Source organism: Phocoena phocoena, chromosome 13 (genome assembly GCF_963924675.1).
Source record: "Phocoena phocoena chromosome 13, mPhoPho1.1, whole genome shotgun sequence".
Taxonomy (NCBI): Eukaryota; Metazoa; Chordata; class Mammalia; order Artiodactyla; family Phocoenidae; genus Phocoena; species Phocoena phocoena.
The window spans coordinates 74227310-74241025 of NC_089231.1; the positions used below are offsets into that span (position 1 = coordinate 74227310).

General features: G+C 48.1%; 1 protein-coding gene across 2 annotated transcripts in view; it reads right to left on the reverse strand.

The window, feature by feature from the left end:
- BICDL1 (BICD family like cargo adaptor 1) overlaps positions 1-13716 on the reverse strand; it is a 97336-nt gene that overhangs the window by 10181 nt on the left and 73439 nt on the right. The window contains exons 4-7 of one of the 2 annotated variants that reach the window (XM_065890158.1): positions 12576-12722; positions 6784-6963; positions 5977-6195; positions 4725-4868 (exon numbers count right to left, since the gene is read on the reverse strand). In XM_065890158.1, coding sequence (XP_065746230.1) covers positions 4725-4868; positions 5977-6195; positions 6784-6963; positions 12576-12722 — 690 coding nt within the window. The remainder of the gene's footprint in view (positions 1-4724; positions 4869-5976; positions 6196-6783; positions 6964-12575; positions 12723-13716) is intronic. The other variant, XM_065890159.1, reaches the window with a different exon arrangement.

Sequence of the window (13716 nt, forward strand, 5' to 3'; positions counted from 1 at the left end):
CAACAAATGGATTTGTTGCCCCACTCCCCATGGCTTCCTGTTTTGGCGCTCAGTTCTCCAGCCTTCCTGTTGATTCTGTAAGATTTCAGATTTAATTCCAATATATTCTCTTTCTGCTTAAGTTAAGCAGAGCGAGTTTCAGTTGTCTGCAACCAGAAACCCTGCCTGGTAGAGCTTTCAATAAATATTTGTTGAATGAATGGAAGGCGGGGAGCCCTTCGTCTCAGTTGATAGGATCAGACTAGAGTCAGGATGCCTGACCCTGCCCTCTTATTAAATATTACACATACTTTTACATCTTTCCAAGGGGAGATCCATCCATATAGGTCTTTCCCTCCCACAAGGGGACAGACATCACCTTCTGTACACTCCTCTGCTCTTCAAGGCCCAGGTCTGATCATCTTTAGACAATGAAGCTGAGCAAAGGCCCCAGGACTAAGACCAAAGAGCAAGTTTCCCTGGAGGTACTTTGGACCCCCCCCAAGCTGAGGCAACACAGTTGCCAGCTCCTGGGGTAGCAGCCACTGAGGAGCAAATCAGAGGACACCCAATAATGAAGAGGTATACAGGACAATTTGTTGTCGCTATGGGCAATGGATTTTGTACTCTCAGGTGCGTGGTAGGGAATGTGCCTGGTGCTCTGTGCTTTCATGGCAGGGACAGCTCCAGTGAGCTGGGTGAGAAGCCTTAGGGAAGAACAGGCTGGGCAACTGCACAGGCCAGGGCATGCAGGTGCAATGAGCCTTGAGGCAGATGAGGCAACAGGTGAGAAGCCCAGCCTCACCCTATTCTTAGCAGGTTCCGCAGCCTGGTAGGCCAGAACTCAAGACCCAGAAAGCACCTGGCAGAAAGAGCCAGCCCTCCTCAGACCAAATGAGCCCTGATGTGGCCTCAGGCCAGCTGTGGGACAGCCAGGTGTTCTGCCAGCTGAGTGAGTGACAGATAGAACTACATGCTAGGCAGGAAATGCCAACATTTAATGTGCTCCAGACAAAACTCCACAAGGACTTTTTGCTTTGGCCTGGAAAACCTGATCAAGGTGGAGACTGCCAGCTTAGGAGTGACGCAGGACTTATCCTCTCTGAGCCGCACAGACGTTCCATGGAAAGCAGGAATAAAAAGAACTATTCTGGGCTTCCCCGGTGGCGCAGTGCTTGAGTCCGCCTGCCGATGCAGGGGACGCGGGTTCGTGCCCCGGTCCGGGAAGATCCCACATGCCGCGGAGCGGCTGGGCCCGTGAGCCATGGCCCCTGAGCCTGCGCGTCCGGAGCCTGTGCTCCACAACGGGAGAGGCCACAGCAGTGAGAGGCCCGCGTACCGCAAAAAAAAAAAAAAAAAAAAAAAAAAAAAAAAAAAAAAAAAAAGAACTATTCCCCACCATCAAGTTGTTGTGAGGATCAAACAAAATAAATAACATCAAGGGCCCCGCTCAGGGTGTAAGTGCCTCCCCCCCCCCCCCCATATAGACCTTCCAGTTGTCATGAGGACCCACTGGGTTTATCTGCTGACTTACGTTACAGCCACCCCTAAATCCACTTTTCCCCATTAAGGTGGGAGTCCTCGAGATTGAATAGCATCAAAGGAAACATCCTGAAGTCATATATCCAGGGCTGACAATCATTTGCATGCCTGCTCTAAGAAAGGTGCTGCACTAGACGCTTTAGGAGAAGACAGAAGTACGTCAGACCTTGAGCTTGTTCTTGCGGGGGGTCTAAGGCTGGCCTGGGAGGATGAGATGGGAGTGAGCGTAACCAGGACAAGGCAGGGCCGGGGGCTCCCTGAGGAAGGGAAGCAAGAGAGTTTTGAGGAGGAAGTGAAACCTGATCAGGAACTTGAAGGATGAGTAGGGCTGGGCTGTATGTGCAGGTGATGGGGGAGAGTTTTCCAGGCAGAGAGAGCGGAAGAAAAGACCCAGATGTGGGAACATAAGGGCAGCCTGTGCCACCCCCATCTGTAGCCTACATTCAATTCTGCTAAAGCTAAGGAGGTGAGATGGAAACAACAGAAATGGAGGCTGGATGGCTGGATGCAGCCAGACCGTGGTGCCAAGAGGGCTGGAGGCTTCCCATTACTCAATGATGGGAAGTCAATCTAGAACGTGCAAGCGGTGTCCCATGTTCAAGTTGTGCTTCAGAAAGATGGATCCATATCATATGGAAGGGTGACTGGGCTGGGGGAAGGCAATCAGCTGGGAAGTGAGGACCAAAGGCAGGGTGTGAAAGAATGAAGGTCTGAAATGGGACAGTGGCTAGGAGGATGGAGGAGAGAGAACCTGCTGAGATTTTAGAGGAGGGGTCACCGAGATCTCATTAGTAAGGGCCTCAACTGCTCCCAGCACACACTCCCCAGAGTTTTCATGTCCCTGCAGTAACTGGCATGTGCTTCAGTCAAGCATAAAGGAGCCAAATGACCGGGTTGGGGACTGTGTTTCTTACTGTGCCTCCCATGACCTGGCTTATTGGCCTGGGAATTGGCGAGGAGCCAAGAATAACTACTTTTCATATTGCTCTGCAGGTCCTCCCTGGCTCCCGGCAGCAGCTCCAGACCCCACGGGCAGCGCTCACTGGAGAGCTGCAGGGATGGGGGAGAAAAGGCTGAATGGGTGGGCAGGGAGCTCTCCATGGCCATCAAGAGGGCAGGAGGCAAGTCTTCAGGTCTGGCTATGGGTTTCTGCCTCAAACAAGTAATTATCAATTAAATTAAACCTGGGCTCTCTTTTATTTTAAAATTTGAGAAGGCCTCTGATGGGGTGGGGTATTGCAGGCACTTCACCTTCCAGGCCCCATACCTTTTACCTCTGGCCTAGTTTCCAGGAGAGAAAAGAAAGCAGTGGGAGTGGAGGCTGGATCATGGGTGAGGTCAGACCATGGTCTAGGATCCGTTTGCTGGAACCTCGGTCACACGCCACCTTGTCTAGGCCCTGCTCCCCAAAGGGTACAAAATTGGCCTGACTCCCCTCATGATAGCGAGAGGCCCTGGAGTGCAGAGGCCTTGTCACATCCACCCAGCGCCTCTCGAGGTCTCGGGCAGCACAGGCTTGCGCTGAGCTAACTGCACTAGGCACCTCTGCCCGCCATGATGGCTGCCATTTCCACTGTCGTGGTAACTCAACCCGCATCCCATCCACTGCCCTGGGAAGTCAATGTTACTCCCAAGGGACGGCTTGGCTAAGAGCTTTGCAGCTTTGACTAAGGAAGAGATGACCCCTGGCAGAGGCCCAATTCTATATCCTATTTGGGACCAAGCGTAACCATCTGCTTGATGAGGTTTTTTGAAAGGGAATCCACAGGAATTGACCTAAACCAGTTATCAGTTAAACTTTTAAGGAAAATTCCCTGGTAGAGATGGTCTCCTAAATAGTTCCATAGCAGACTCTCAGCAACCTCCACCTTGCTAATGTTTCTGAACCCAATAATGCCCTCTCGGGTTTCCAGTTTTCTAATTCAGAGAAGCAACAAAGCGACTTTTATTAATCCAAAGAACTCTTATATCTGCTTTCTCTTGCATTTTATTCTTCGAGTTTGGAAGGTGTGACACTCCCCCACCCCACCCCAGCCAAACGAACGACCACCTGAGGGTCTTAGGTTTTAGGCACAAGAATGTCTTTGGCTGCCCAACCCTACTTCCCAGGGGTTGGCCAGGAACAAAATACAGCTTTCAGGAGCATCTTCCTGTCCTCCTTATCTGGTCTTTCACAAGAAGAAGAGAGCAGTAATGGCTGGGGGTGCAATATCTTCCAAGAGAATAATACTAGAAAGTCTAATGGGTACAACCAAAAAAAGGCAGGAGTTTATTTCTGTAAGTTCCTTTAAATTTAAGAAATACTGACTGAAGTGAAAGCCAAGCTTAAATTCCATCTCTCAGCAATCTCTTCCTGTAGCAGGAAGGGATGACTAGCTTTGGACAAGGAAAGAAGGGGGCAGGGTTTAAAATGGTACCTGTCTGGTGTCCCCCACAAGTGGGACAGAACCTCCACACGTGACACCAAAGGGAAGAGTGTTTATTTATCTCCTAGGATAGATTTTAGAAGCTCCTTTTTGGGTGGGGCTGCTCCTAAGTCCTTTAAAACTTTTCAGATCAGAATATAGATGTCCTTCTCCAGTGTTCTTAAGAGATGAGATCATGATCAAACAGGAGAGGAACACTGAGAGCAGCAGTAAGTGCCTCTAAAGCTGAAAAACAGGCTGGCAGAGGTGACGGCACTTACAAAGGGAGAACAGGCCTGCAAAGATCAATTGTTCCTCGGTTTGCAAACTTCCCTGCTCAGAAGCTGCTGGAAAACCATCAATAAGCTTCCTGGGAGCTATGGCACTTTAAACTGTCAGAATCCACCCAATTATTTGGGCTCTGTAGAGGGCAGTGTGTCGCTGGAGGAAATGGAGGGTCAAGCTATTCTTATCCCTGACAATTTCACTTTGGCCTAAACCAGAGGACTGTCTTCTTCGTGGCCACGCAGCATGTGGGATCTCAGTTCCCTGACCAGGGATCGAACCCAGGCCCCCTACAATGGGAGTGCGGAGTCTTAACCACTGGACCACCAGGGAAGTCCCAGGCTTCTTTTCTTGAAGACACCCAGTTCACCTCAACTTTAGGTCACCGCCCCTGAGATCTGTCAGAGGAGAACTGCTTCTCAAAGAGACGTGGGAGAGGGAAACTCACAGGGGTCCTGAGGGAGCTGGGGACACGTGCACATCCTGCGCTGGGGTGAGGATGGGGGTGCTCACCTGACTGTGGAGCCGCTGCAGCTCTTCTAGGCTTTGCCTCAGTTTACCCCTCTCTCCCTCCATGAGTTCCCTTAGGGCTCTCGAATCCTCACTGGTCTGCCTTATCTGTTCTTCTAAGGAGTCATCATCAATTCTCCGGGAGCTCTGACAGCAAGAGAGAGAGAGCCGGCCAACCAGAGAGGTGGTGAGAGTGGAGGGGAGTGGAGAGATGGTTAGTAGGAGAGATGCAGAAGGGAGAGAGAAAGAGGAAAGGGGAGCAATGGGGAGGGGAGCAGAGAGATGGTTCGGTTTGGGGAAACACAAGATAGAGGGGGGATGAGGGGGAGAGAGGAGAAAAAGAGAGGCAGAGGAGGGAAGAAATAGAGGGTTAGAGGAGAGAGATTCTCTTGCTCAATTTCAACGTGCAAACAACAACTAGACATTTATTTTGTTTCAGGTTTCGGGGAAGGGAAATTGTGTGGAGCCAACAGCACACCTCACTCTGACAGCTCCCTTTCCCACACTGACCCGGCCTCCACACTACAGTACGTTCCACAAATCAACACAGCATGTTCAGGTAAGGACAACCACCCTTTCACCTTACTTCACCTCATATGGGTAGAGAGATGCAACCATTCTGTAGGAGGAGGAAACCTGAAGAAAAACAACAACCCGAGAGCTGGGGTGGTGAATGGAGAGTAAGCCTGGCAGAAATCTGACATGAAGCTGTAAGAAATGCCCGTGTGCCTGGGAAGCCTGTGGGAATGTTCCTCTCCTCCACAACAGGAGCCACGTCTGGAATTCTAAAAGGCCCTTGTTGTTGATCATCCCAACTTTCCGTGCTCACTTCTAGCCTTCAAGCAGAGAAGCTTCAGATCTTTTAAGTTTGCTTGTTCACAGCTAACTCCACCACCAGGACCAAGGGACTACAGAAAAGTAGCTTGCAGTTTTTACCGGGATGCAAATTTCTACAGTCAAAGCCTCCCAGGAAAGCCCTCGCACTCGAGGTCCCCGTGGCCTGCACGTAACCGTATGGAGGGAGGCCTCCTCTGCATCCCGTGCCTGCAGGAAGGGACTCTGGAGTCTTCCATACCCAGCATCGGGCCCTCTGCCTGCTCCCCAGTGTTCAGTGCTCTCACACGAGGGCTCAGAAGAAATTCTTGCAGACGTTATAAGGTTCCAGTTCTAGGGTTAACCTCACCCTCTGCATTTGGTTTCAACCTCCCACCAGCCAGGTTCTGTGGAGCAAGGAGCTCTCAGCTTGGCCTCTTACCGTGGGCTCCATGCCATCCACAATGCTCTGTATCAGTCTCTTGAGCTCGCTGAGAGCAGTGCGCAAGCTGCCTGCTGGTACATCCTTGGCAGACGACGTTTCTGAAGACTCGTCCATTGAGGAGTCCGTGGAGACGGCCGAGTCAGCGCTGTCATTTCCTCGAAGGTGTGAGCAGAGATAGCGAACCTGGCAGTAGGCTTCCCAGAGCTGCAGTCTCAGCTGCCCCACAAAGAATTATTCCTGATTATGGATTCTAGAGAAGACTGCCACCAGCCATCTTCTTCTAGTGTATGAATCCAAGATACTAGTTATAGGGAAAGTTTTGTTTTTTTTTTTTTTAATCACCTGTCCCAAGAAATACTGATACTTATTCTGGGCCCAGTACACCTATACAGAGTCCCAATTCTTATTTTCCCTGTCCTCAAGCCCCTCCCATTTGCACATAAAGCACATCTTTATATAGTCTGTTATTTTGGTGGAAGTCAGCGCATGTTTGGGGGAATGAGTGGTTATGAGTAGAATGAAAAGAAGCTAATTGGATGGATCACGAATGTTCTAAAACCCTGTCAATACAAGAGGTATGAGGCTGATATTAGTCAACAAGCATTTCCTAAGAGGCACTGCTTCGTGACAGCTCCAGCCAGCAGGCCTAGGGGCTTGCACAAGTGCAGACCACGGGCCCCTGCCAGGCTGAAACTAAACAGCAGGCACGGGGTGACAGGGATGGCCGACGGGCTCTCAAAGGCCAGGGTCTGCCCCAGGATCCCTGGGCAACCTCACGTGCCACAGCGGTGGCGATGCCAGCACCTGCTCTCTCTCCTGCTCCAGCTCCTCGGCCTCCATGCTCTGCTCTATTTCAGACAGGAGGGACGTGCTGGTGGCTGCAGAGCTCTGCAGACTCCTCTCCTCAGTGAGCTCCTCCACCTTCACCTGCAGCTGTCGGTAGGAGAGCCGTACCTCCTGGAGCTCCAGCTGGCTCTGATGCAGCTTTCAGAGAGACAGCAAATGGTGGTGAGGCGGGCTGAACCCAAACAGAAAAACTGACCCTGAACCCAGTCATGCTTTTAGATCCTGCTACCAGTTTACAGAAAAATACAGAGGAGGGAATGTTAAGGGGATGCAGTCAGCAAAATCCAGATTTGGGAAATTCTATAGGACAAATAGCTCAGTTTCTTCAACAAATAAATTTCAAGAAAAAAAAAAGAAAGATAAAGGGGGAACCTATAGATTAAGAGACTTAAGAAACGTATCAGCCAACTGCCACATGTGGGCATATTTTAATTTGTATCTTGATTCAAATGAAAAACGTGAAAAACAATGACATTTATAAGACAATTGAAAATTTGAACACTGACTAGATATTTGATGATATTAAAGGAAATATTGCTGAAGTTTCTAGGTGTACTAGTCCTGTGGTTATATTTTTTTATGTTCTTATTTAGAGGTATTCTTTATTTACAGATGAAATTATAAAAATTCTGGGATTTACTTCAAAATGAGAGGGGAGCAAATGGATGTAATGAAGATAGGGTGGGACTGGCCAGGAATGGACCGTTTGTAGAGCTGGACAATGGGTTACGTGGGATGTCACTGTCTTATTCTGTTTTTGAGTTCATCTGAAATTCTCCAGAATAAAATGTTCAACACGCAAACATACAGGCATACAAAGTAAGGCACCATTACACTCTCACCAGAATGGCTAAAATAAATAATAGTAACAGAATAATAATATCAAGCTCTGATGAGGATGTAAAATAACTGGGACTCTCATTTCTGGTGGAAATGGAAGATAAACCACCACTGTGGAAAACTGTTTGGCAGTTTCTAATGAGTGAAATGCAGATCTGTCCTACTATTCTATGATCCAGCTGTTCTATCCTATGATCCAGCTGTTCCACTCTTAGGTGCAGACCCAGTAATAAATGACTGAAAATGCAGATGAAAGACAAACAGGATGTTCATAGCAGCATTATTCATAAAAGCCACAGATGGGAAACAATCTAAACACCAATAAAGATAGAATGGATATATTCACATGCTGGAATACTACACAGCAGTGAAAAAAAGAACATACTGCTACTTTATGCCACAACATGGATGAATTTCTTAGACATGATGTTCAGCAAAAACCAGACACAAAACAATATATAATGTATGATTCTATTTATAAAAAGTTCCAAAACTTCATTGAGATAAAAGAGATGAAAGTCAGAATAGAAGTTTGCTTTTGAGGAAGTGTTAGCGTATTGACTGGGAGGGGGCAGGAGGAAGACTTGTGCGTGCTGATAATGGGCTATGTCTTGACGTGGATGGTGTTCACACAGGTATATATAAAACTTCAACGGGCTATCCACTTATGATCTGTATGCTTTACTATATGCATGTTGTACTTTAATGAAAAAATTAAGAGGAAAAGGGTTGTTTGGAAAGGAGCTAGGGGTGGGATCTGGAATAACATCTGGGCAGTAATACCAAGAGTTCCCAAACCCATGGGAAAAGCAGTCTCTCCCTACTTTGTGTCATACCTCATGGTTTACAGATAAGGCCCTAGGCCTGGGAGGGGCCTTACATAGCACTAGAAGCTCAGAGGAGGAGAGCGACACCAGTGGTAGAGAGGGGACAGCAACGCAGGCATCAAGACCTACGGGCCAGGGCTCCTTCCCTCTCTTTCATTGCCACTACTTCACCCTTCTCTACATTCTCTTGTGGCTCCTTCCCTGTGGAGTCCAAACAGGGCACTGCTACCTGGTGGGTTGTTACTGCTGAATGTAAGGGGAGACCCTCCTGTGGCTGCTATATGCCACACTCTTACTAATATACTCCATCACTACACTTACTTTTAGCACAACAGACCCTAACTGCAGAATCAGTCTGCTTGCTAACTGCTATGCACATGTCCTAATTGCAGAATCAGTCTGCTTGCTAACTGCTATGCACATGTCCTAACTGCAGAATCAGTCTGCTTGCTAACTGCTATGCACATGTCCTAACTGCAGAATCAGTCTGCTTGCTAACTGCTACGCACATGTCCATACACTACACGTGCACAGGAGCAATGTTTCCTACTCTTGTATTTGTGGACTGCCCACCCTCCTTTTAAAATATATTTTTGGGGGTGAGGATGGGAGAAGGACTTCTGGGGATTTAAATTTAATTATTTTATCCTTTAATAAAATAGCATTTCTGGGTCATCCCTGTTCATTAAGAAGAGTGAACACTGTATTGTCTTTTCCAGACTGTCATCCAGGTGGGCTTATGGCTCCTGCAGAGATGCAGAGACGAAGGGGCAGTGGGCAACTCAGAGCTCTGTGGTTCTCATGAATGGGGCAAGCTGCCTTGCAGAGCCCGCAGCCAATCATTTTGGTGCCCTGGGAGCCTCTTTTCTGCTGGTCCAGTATCAGAGAACATTTGCTAATGGCACCAGTGGTCTGGATGTGCCTTAACTAGGAAGAGTTTGGAGCCTGGCTGCTTGGAGAACGAAAAAGGAATTGGCAAGCCTGCTCTGCATGGTTCCAGTGGATCAGCAATACCTGCTGGTCCAGTGGGAACTCCTCCAGCCTTGGTTTTGAGGAAACTCAGAAAGAAGAAATTAGGTTTTGGTTTTTTTTTTAAGATATGCCTAGGAAGCATTTGGCACAATTACAAACGGCATTTACTAAATTGACAAAATGCTTTGCAATTATTTTCTAGACAACTCCACATACATCTCAGCAGGAGAAGTTCAGCACAGACAAGTACAAGTTCTTAGTCACTGGACAACATTAGTTCAATTACTCATGCACACTCAAAGGTGCTTAATTAATTATAACAGCAAAGACAAAGACCAGGACAGGTCTGCCCTCTCTGGTCAATAATTGATCCAAACTCAGAAAAAACAAACCAAAGCAAGGAAGAGTCTATTAAATATAAGAACCCTCTAACATAAGAAATATCACCCTTTATAAAACAAAGATGAAACCAAATGTATTTATATGTATGAACAAGGAAGACACCAAATGTCTTGTGATTGGAGAGTATACTAAGTTCAATACTCATGCCCTTAAAGCTGGCAGAAGTGGGGGCACTCTCCCCATTTTACATTGCAGGAACTGAGATGGTGTGATGTTAAGTGATTTCCCTAATGGTACATACCCAGAGTCAGGGCGAGGTCTAGACTCCAGTTCATTTGCTTCCTGGGTCCCTACAGTAAGCAGGGCCTGTATTCTCTGCTGATGAAAGCCACCCACTGATTGGGACAAGGCCCCTGCACACATTTATAAGATGCTCAGCTTGGTATGAAATAGGGCAGTTAAGTTGCCCTCAGAGGGACAAATCCTTTACTGGGTATTAAGAGTTCAGCAAAATGCCTGATTTTTAAATTTACTGGGTGCTCAATAAGTAATAATTTTTATCCCTGCTCAGCCTGAAAAAAAAATCAGAGTTGGATTTGATCAGTGGTTTAAAAATCTGTGTTTGACAGTAGAACCCCAGTTACACAGTGAACCAGATTAAAGGGGGCTACTCTGCCTGTGGCAGCCCTGTTGCCCTGCCTGCTCAGCCTTCTTCTCATCCCTTGTCTGAGGAAAAGGATTAAAATCATGGGATTAGATACATTCCAAGGCCACTAGCTCTACATTTTACAAGTCTGATTTAGGACCATTCACCTACTCCCTGAGTGAGCTGAAATTTCTATTTCTGTATCAGTACAGGCCATTTCATCCATAGAACTAATTAGCAACACCTTAAGGAGATTTTTATATGAATAAAAGGAAAAAAATTACAAATAGTTCGGAAAGATGAGACTTCAGCCCATAAATGCAGATTTTCCAAATCAAGGTGGGAACTCCCTGACTTGATGTAGGCCCTGCACTAGTGATACGCTCTTACTCTTGAAGAAGCCCAATTGGAAGACAGCGAGTGTGCAGATGGTGAGGATGTGAACATGGTGTGACTGGGGACTCTGGCTGCTAGAGAACATACAGCCCACTGTGCCAGCCAGGCACCGCATGGTCCACACTGGTCCTGGCTCTTCCCCATCTCCAGGTCTCCCATTCTTGATATGAAATAAGGACTTTTCATTTGTGAATTCATGCTGAACTAGAAGTTTGTTTTAGGCAGGGCCATTTTCCCATTTTTCTGTACTTCTTTTCCTTCTCCTCTCCAAACTCTACCTCAGCAACCCTCAGGAGAGTGCCTGATGGGGTAATAAATGCTGAAACACTGACTTCCAGAGGCAAGTGATACACTGGAAGCTATCATTGAGCACCAGGTAAAGCAGGTAGGAGGGTCCTCTTCTGGATTCTACCAAGGACTTACTACACTTCTTAGGATAAAGGATTCATCTTTCTAAGCCTCAGTTTTAGAATATATGCAAAACCACTCTGTTCTCTGTAAAGTGGCATACAGATGTTCATGCTATTATCGTCGTCAACCTTAAAATATGAACAAACTCCTTTCCGGTTTGAAAACTGCTGTGAGGCTTTAGCCAGCATCATTTTCTATTCAACAATTACTGAGGCCCCACTCATACAAAGTTCTGAGCTGAAGGTATAAAAGCATGGAGAGAGAAAAACTGTTAATTTGCCCTAAAAGAGGTTAATTACTCAGATGGCCATTCAACTGATGGTGTCAAGTGACCTTAGCCTAAGAGGTCTCCTTAGCCTAAGAGGTCTCCCCAACCGAGGGCTTTCCTCAACAGCCAACTGCTGAGCCCAGTGGGGCCTTCTGAGGCCTGGTCTTTGGGTGGGGACACACCTGGCACTTGAGAATACTTGGCTGACCACTTCCACACGAATGGCACCATGGCAATCTACTCCGCTCCCTGGCACACTCAGAGGATGCCCAAGGGGAAGCAGCGCATTCTTAGCCACTGGCCCCAGTGGTCCTAGGCCAGCACAGCAAAGCTTTCTCGGCAGCAGATGCTACACTCTATTTCTGGGGAGGCTGAGTGATTATCGTTTTGTTTAGGGGGTTGTTTCCTGTCAAGTGTGAGCTTTGGGATTCAGCTGAGGCCTGGTGGCAGTTCCCAAATAAGTACAAATATAGCCATGAAGCAATTTCCTTTAGGAAAAAAAAAGAGGCTAATTAGGCTCATAGAGGGGTCAGCCTGGGCCTTTGTTAACAACTGGCAGAATCAGGATATAAGTCTTGCTGTGTTCAGTGGGCAGCTTCTTGGTTTCTGTTCAGTGCCAGCCAACTAAACGCATCAGCCTGGGGAAGCAGCAGCAGAGAGCATTGTGAGCCAGGCACAGAGTCACAGGATCCCTCTGAAATCTCCGGCAGGTTTCACAAACCCCAGGAGGCAGAACAGCACTCCTGGCGTTCCAGTCACGTTAACAGCCCAGAAAGAACTCAGTGAAACTGCTCCTGGGGCCAGTGGCTCAGAACAAATTGGAAGGATGACCTGTGGTAGCACTGCGCTTGTTCTCGGCAGAGAAAGACCAGCCCAGTTAGCAGAGCCTGAGGAGAACCATAACCGGGCCCAAGGAGAGACCTCTCAGCTTTACCCACTCCTGACCCCAGTAGTGGCACTGGCCTCCCAGCCTTTCCCTTTGGCTGGGCAGCTAAGCACTCCTTTGATCTGACCTTGGTCCTACATGACTGCTTCTCTGCCCCAGTACCTGGAGGTCTTTGTCATGGCCCTGCCTCTCCAGGATCAGCACCCGGTCCTGTAGCTCCTCCACAGTCCCTTGGAGCAGGTCATTTTCCTCTAAGGTGGCACTGAGACGGTGCTCCAGCTCCCGTTTCCGATCCGACAGCATCTTGATCTGAAAGGGTGGAGAGCCACAAGGGTGGTGTGGAGTTACACCCGGGCTGATGAGTAGGGAGGGAGGGACCAGCCCCGGAACATGAAGGCAGGTGTCTCTCCAAGTGCTCTGCGCAGGAGCCTGGTGCCTCTACCTCTGAAGGAACAGCTGTGAACTCTTAAGCTGAGGAGAAAACCCCTCCCCTTTGGAAACCTGTCTGGGAAGGGGTAGGAGTTGAACTTTGGGGAAGCTGGAATGTGGGGTGCCAGGCAGAGGCAAGGGAGGTTAGTGCTCTCTGGAAATTCCACAGATAAGACAGAGGAGGGCCCCACCTTGCTGCCTATAACTTTTTTTTGGCCCTGCCGCACGGCATGTGGGATCTTAGTTCCCTGATCAGGGATCAAACCCGTGCCCCCTGCAGTGGAAGCGTGGAGTCTTAACCACTGGACCACCAGGGAAGTCCCCTGCCTATAACTTTACTTCAACCCCACGGTTTACGGGGCAGTGGAACCTAATCTGCGGGACCATTCTTCTTTCTCAAGTCCTGAGCACAAGAAAATGCCCAAGACAGTCTCTGGAGCTGCTGTATTCTCATATTCTATGTCTCTCCTTTGTCCTTCCCCCACTGCTGGCAGGTCTGGCTCTTGAGTCATGGTCCAGACCCCGGGTTAATGGGGGAGCCAGAAGGATACAGAAAACAGAGCAGTGCCTGCATCAGCCCGTGTCCTGGGAAGGAACATGACATGGACACAAGTAAATAACTGATTTTACTTAAAGTATCTTTTGCTTGAGCAAGAAGTTTGTGAATAGAAGCAATTTTTCTGTTTTTATTAAACAGGTTGATATGTTTGTACACTGAGTATCTAGCTAGTCTCAAGAAAGATACAGACCTTCTTTTAGAAAGGTCTGTCTTGTCTCTTCCGTTTCAGTGAGAAAGCAGAGGCAAAGAGGAAAGAGATGCTGGGTAAGAAGCCACCCAGCACTCCCCAAGGCCAGCGATGCTTCAGCCCAAGAA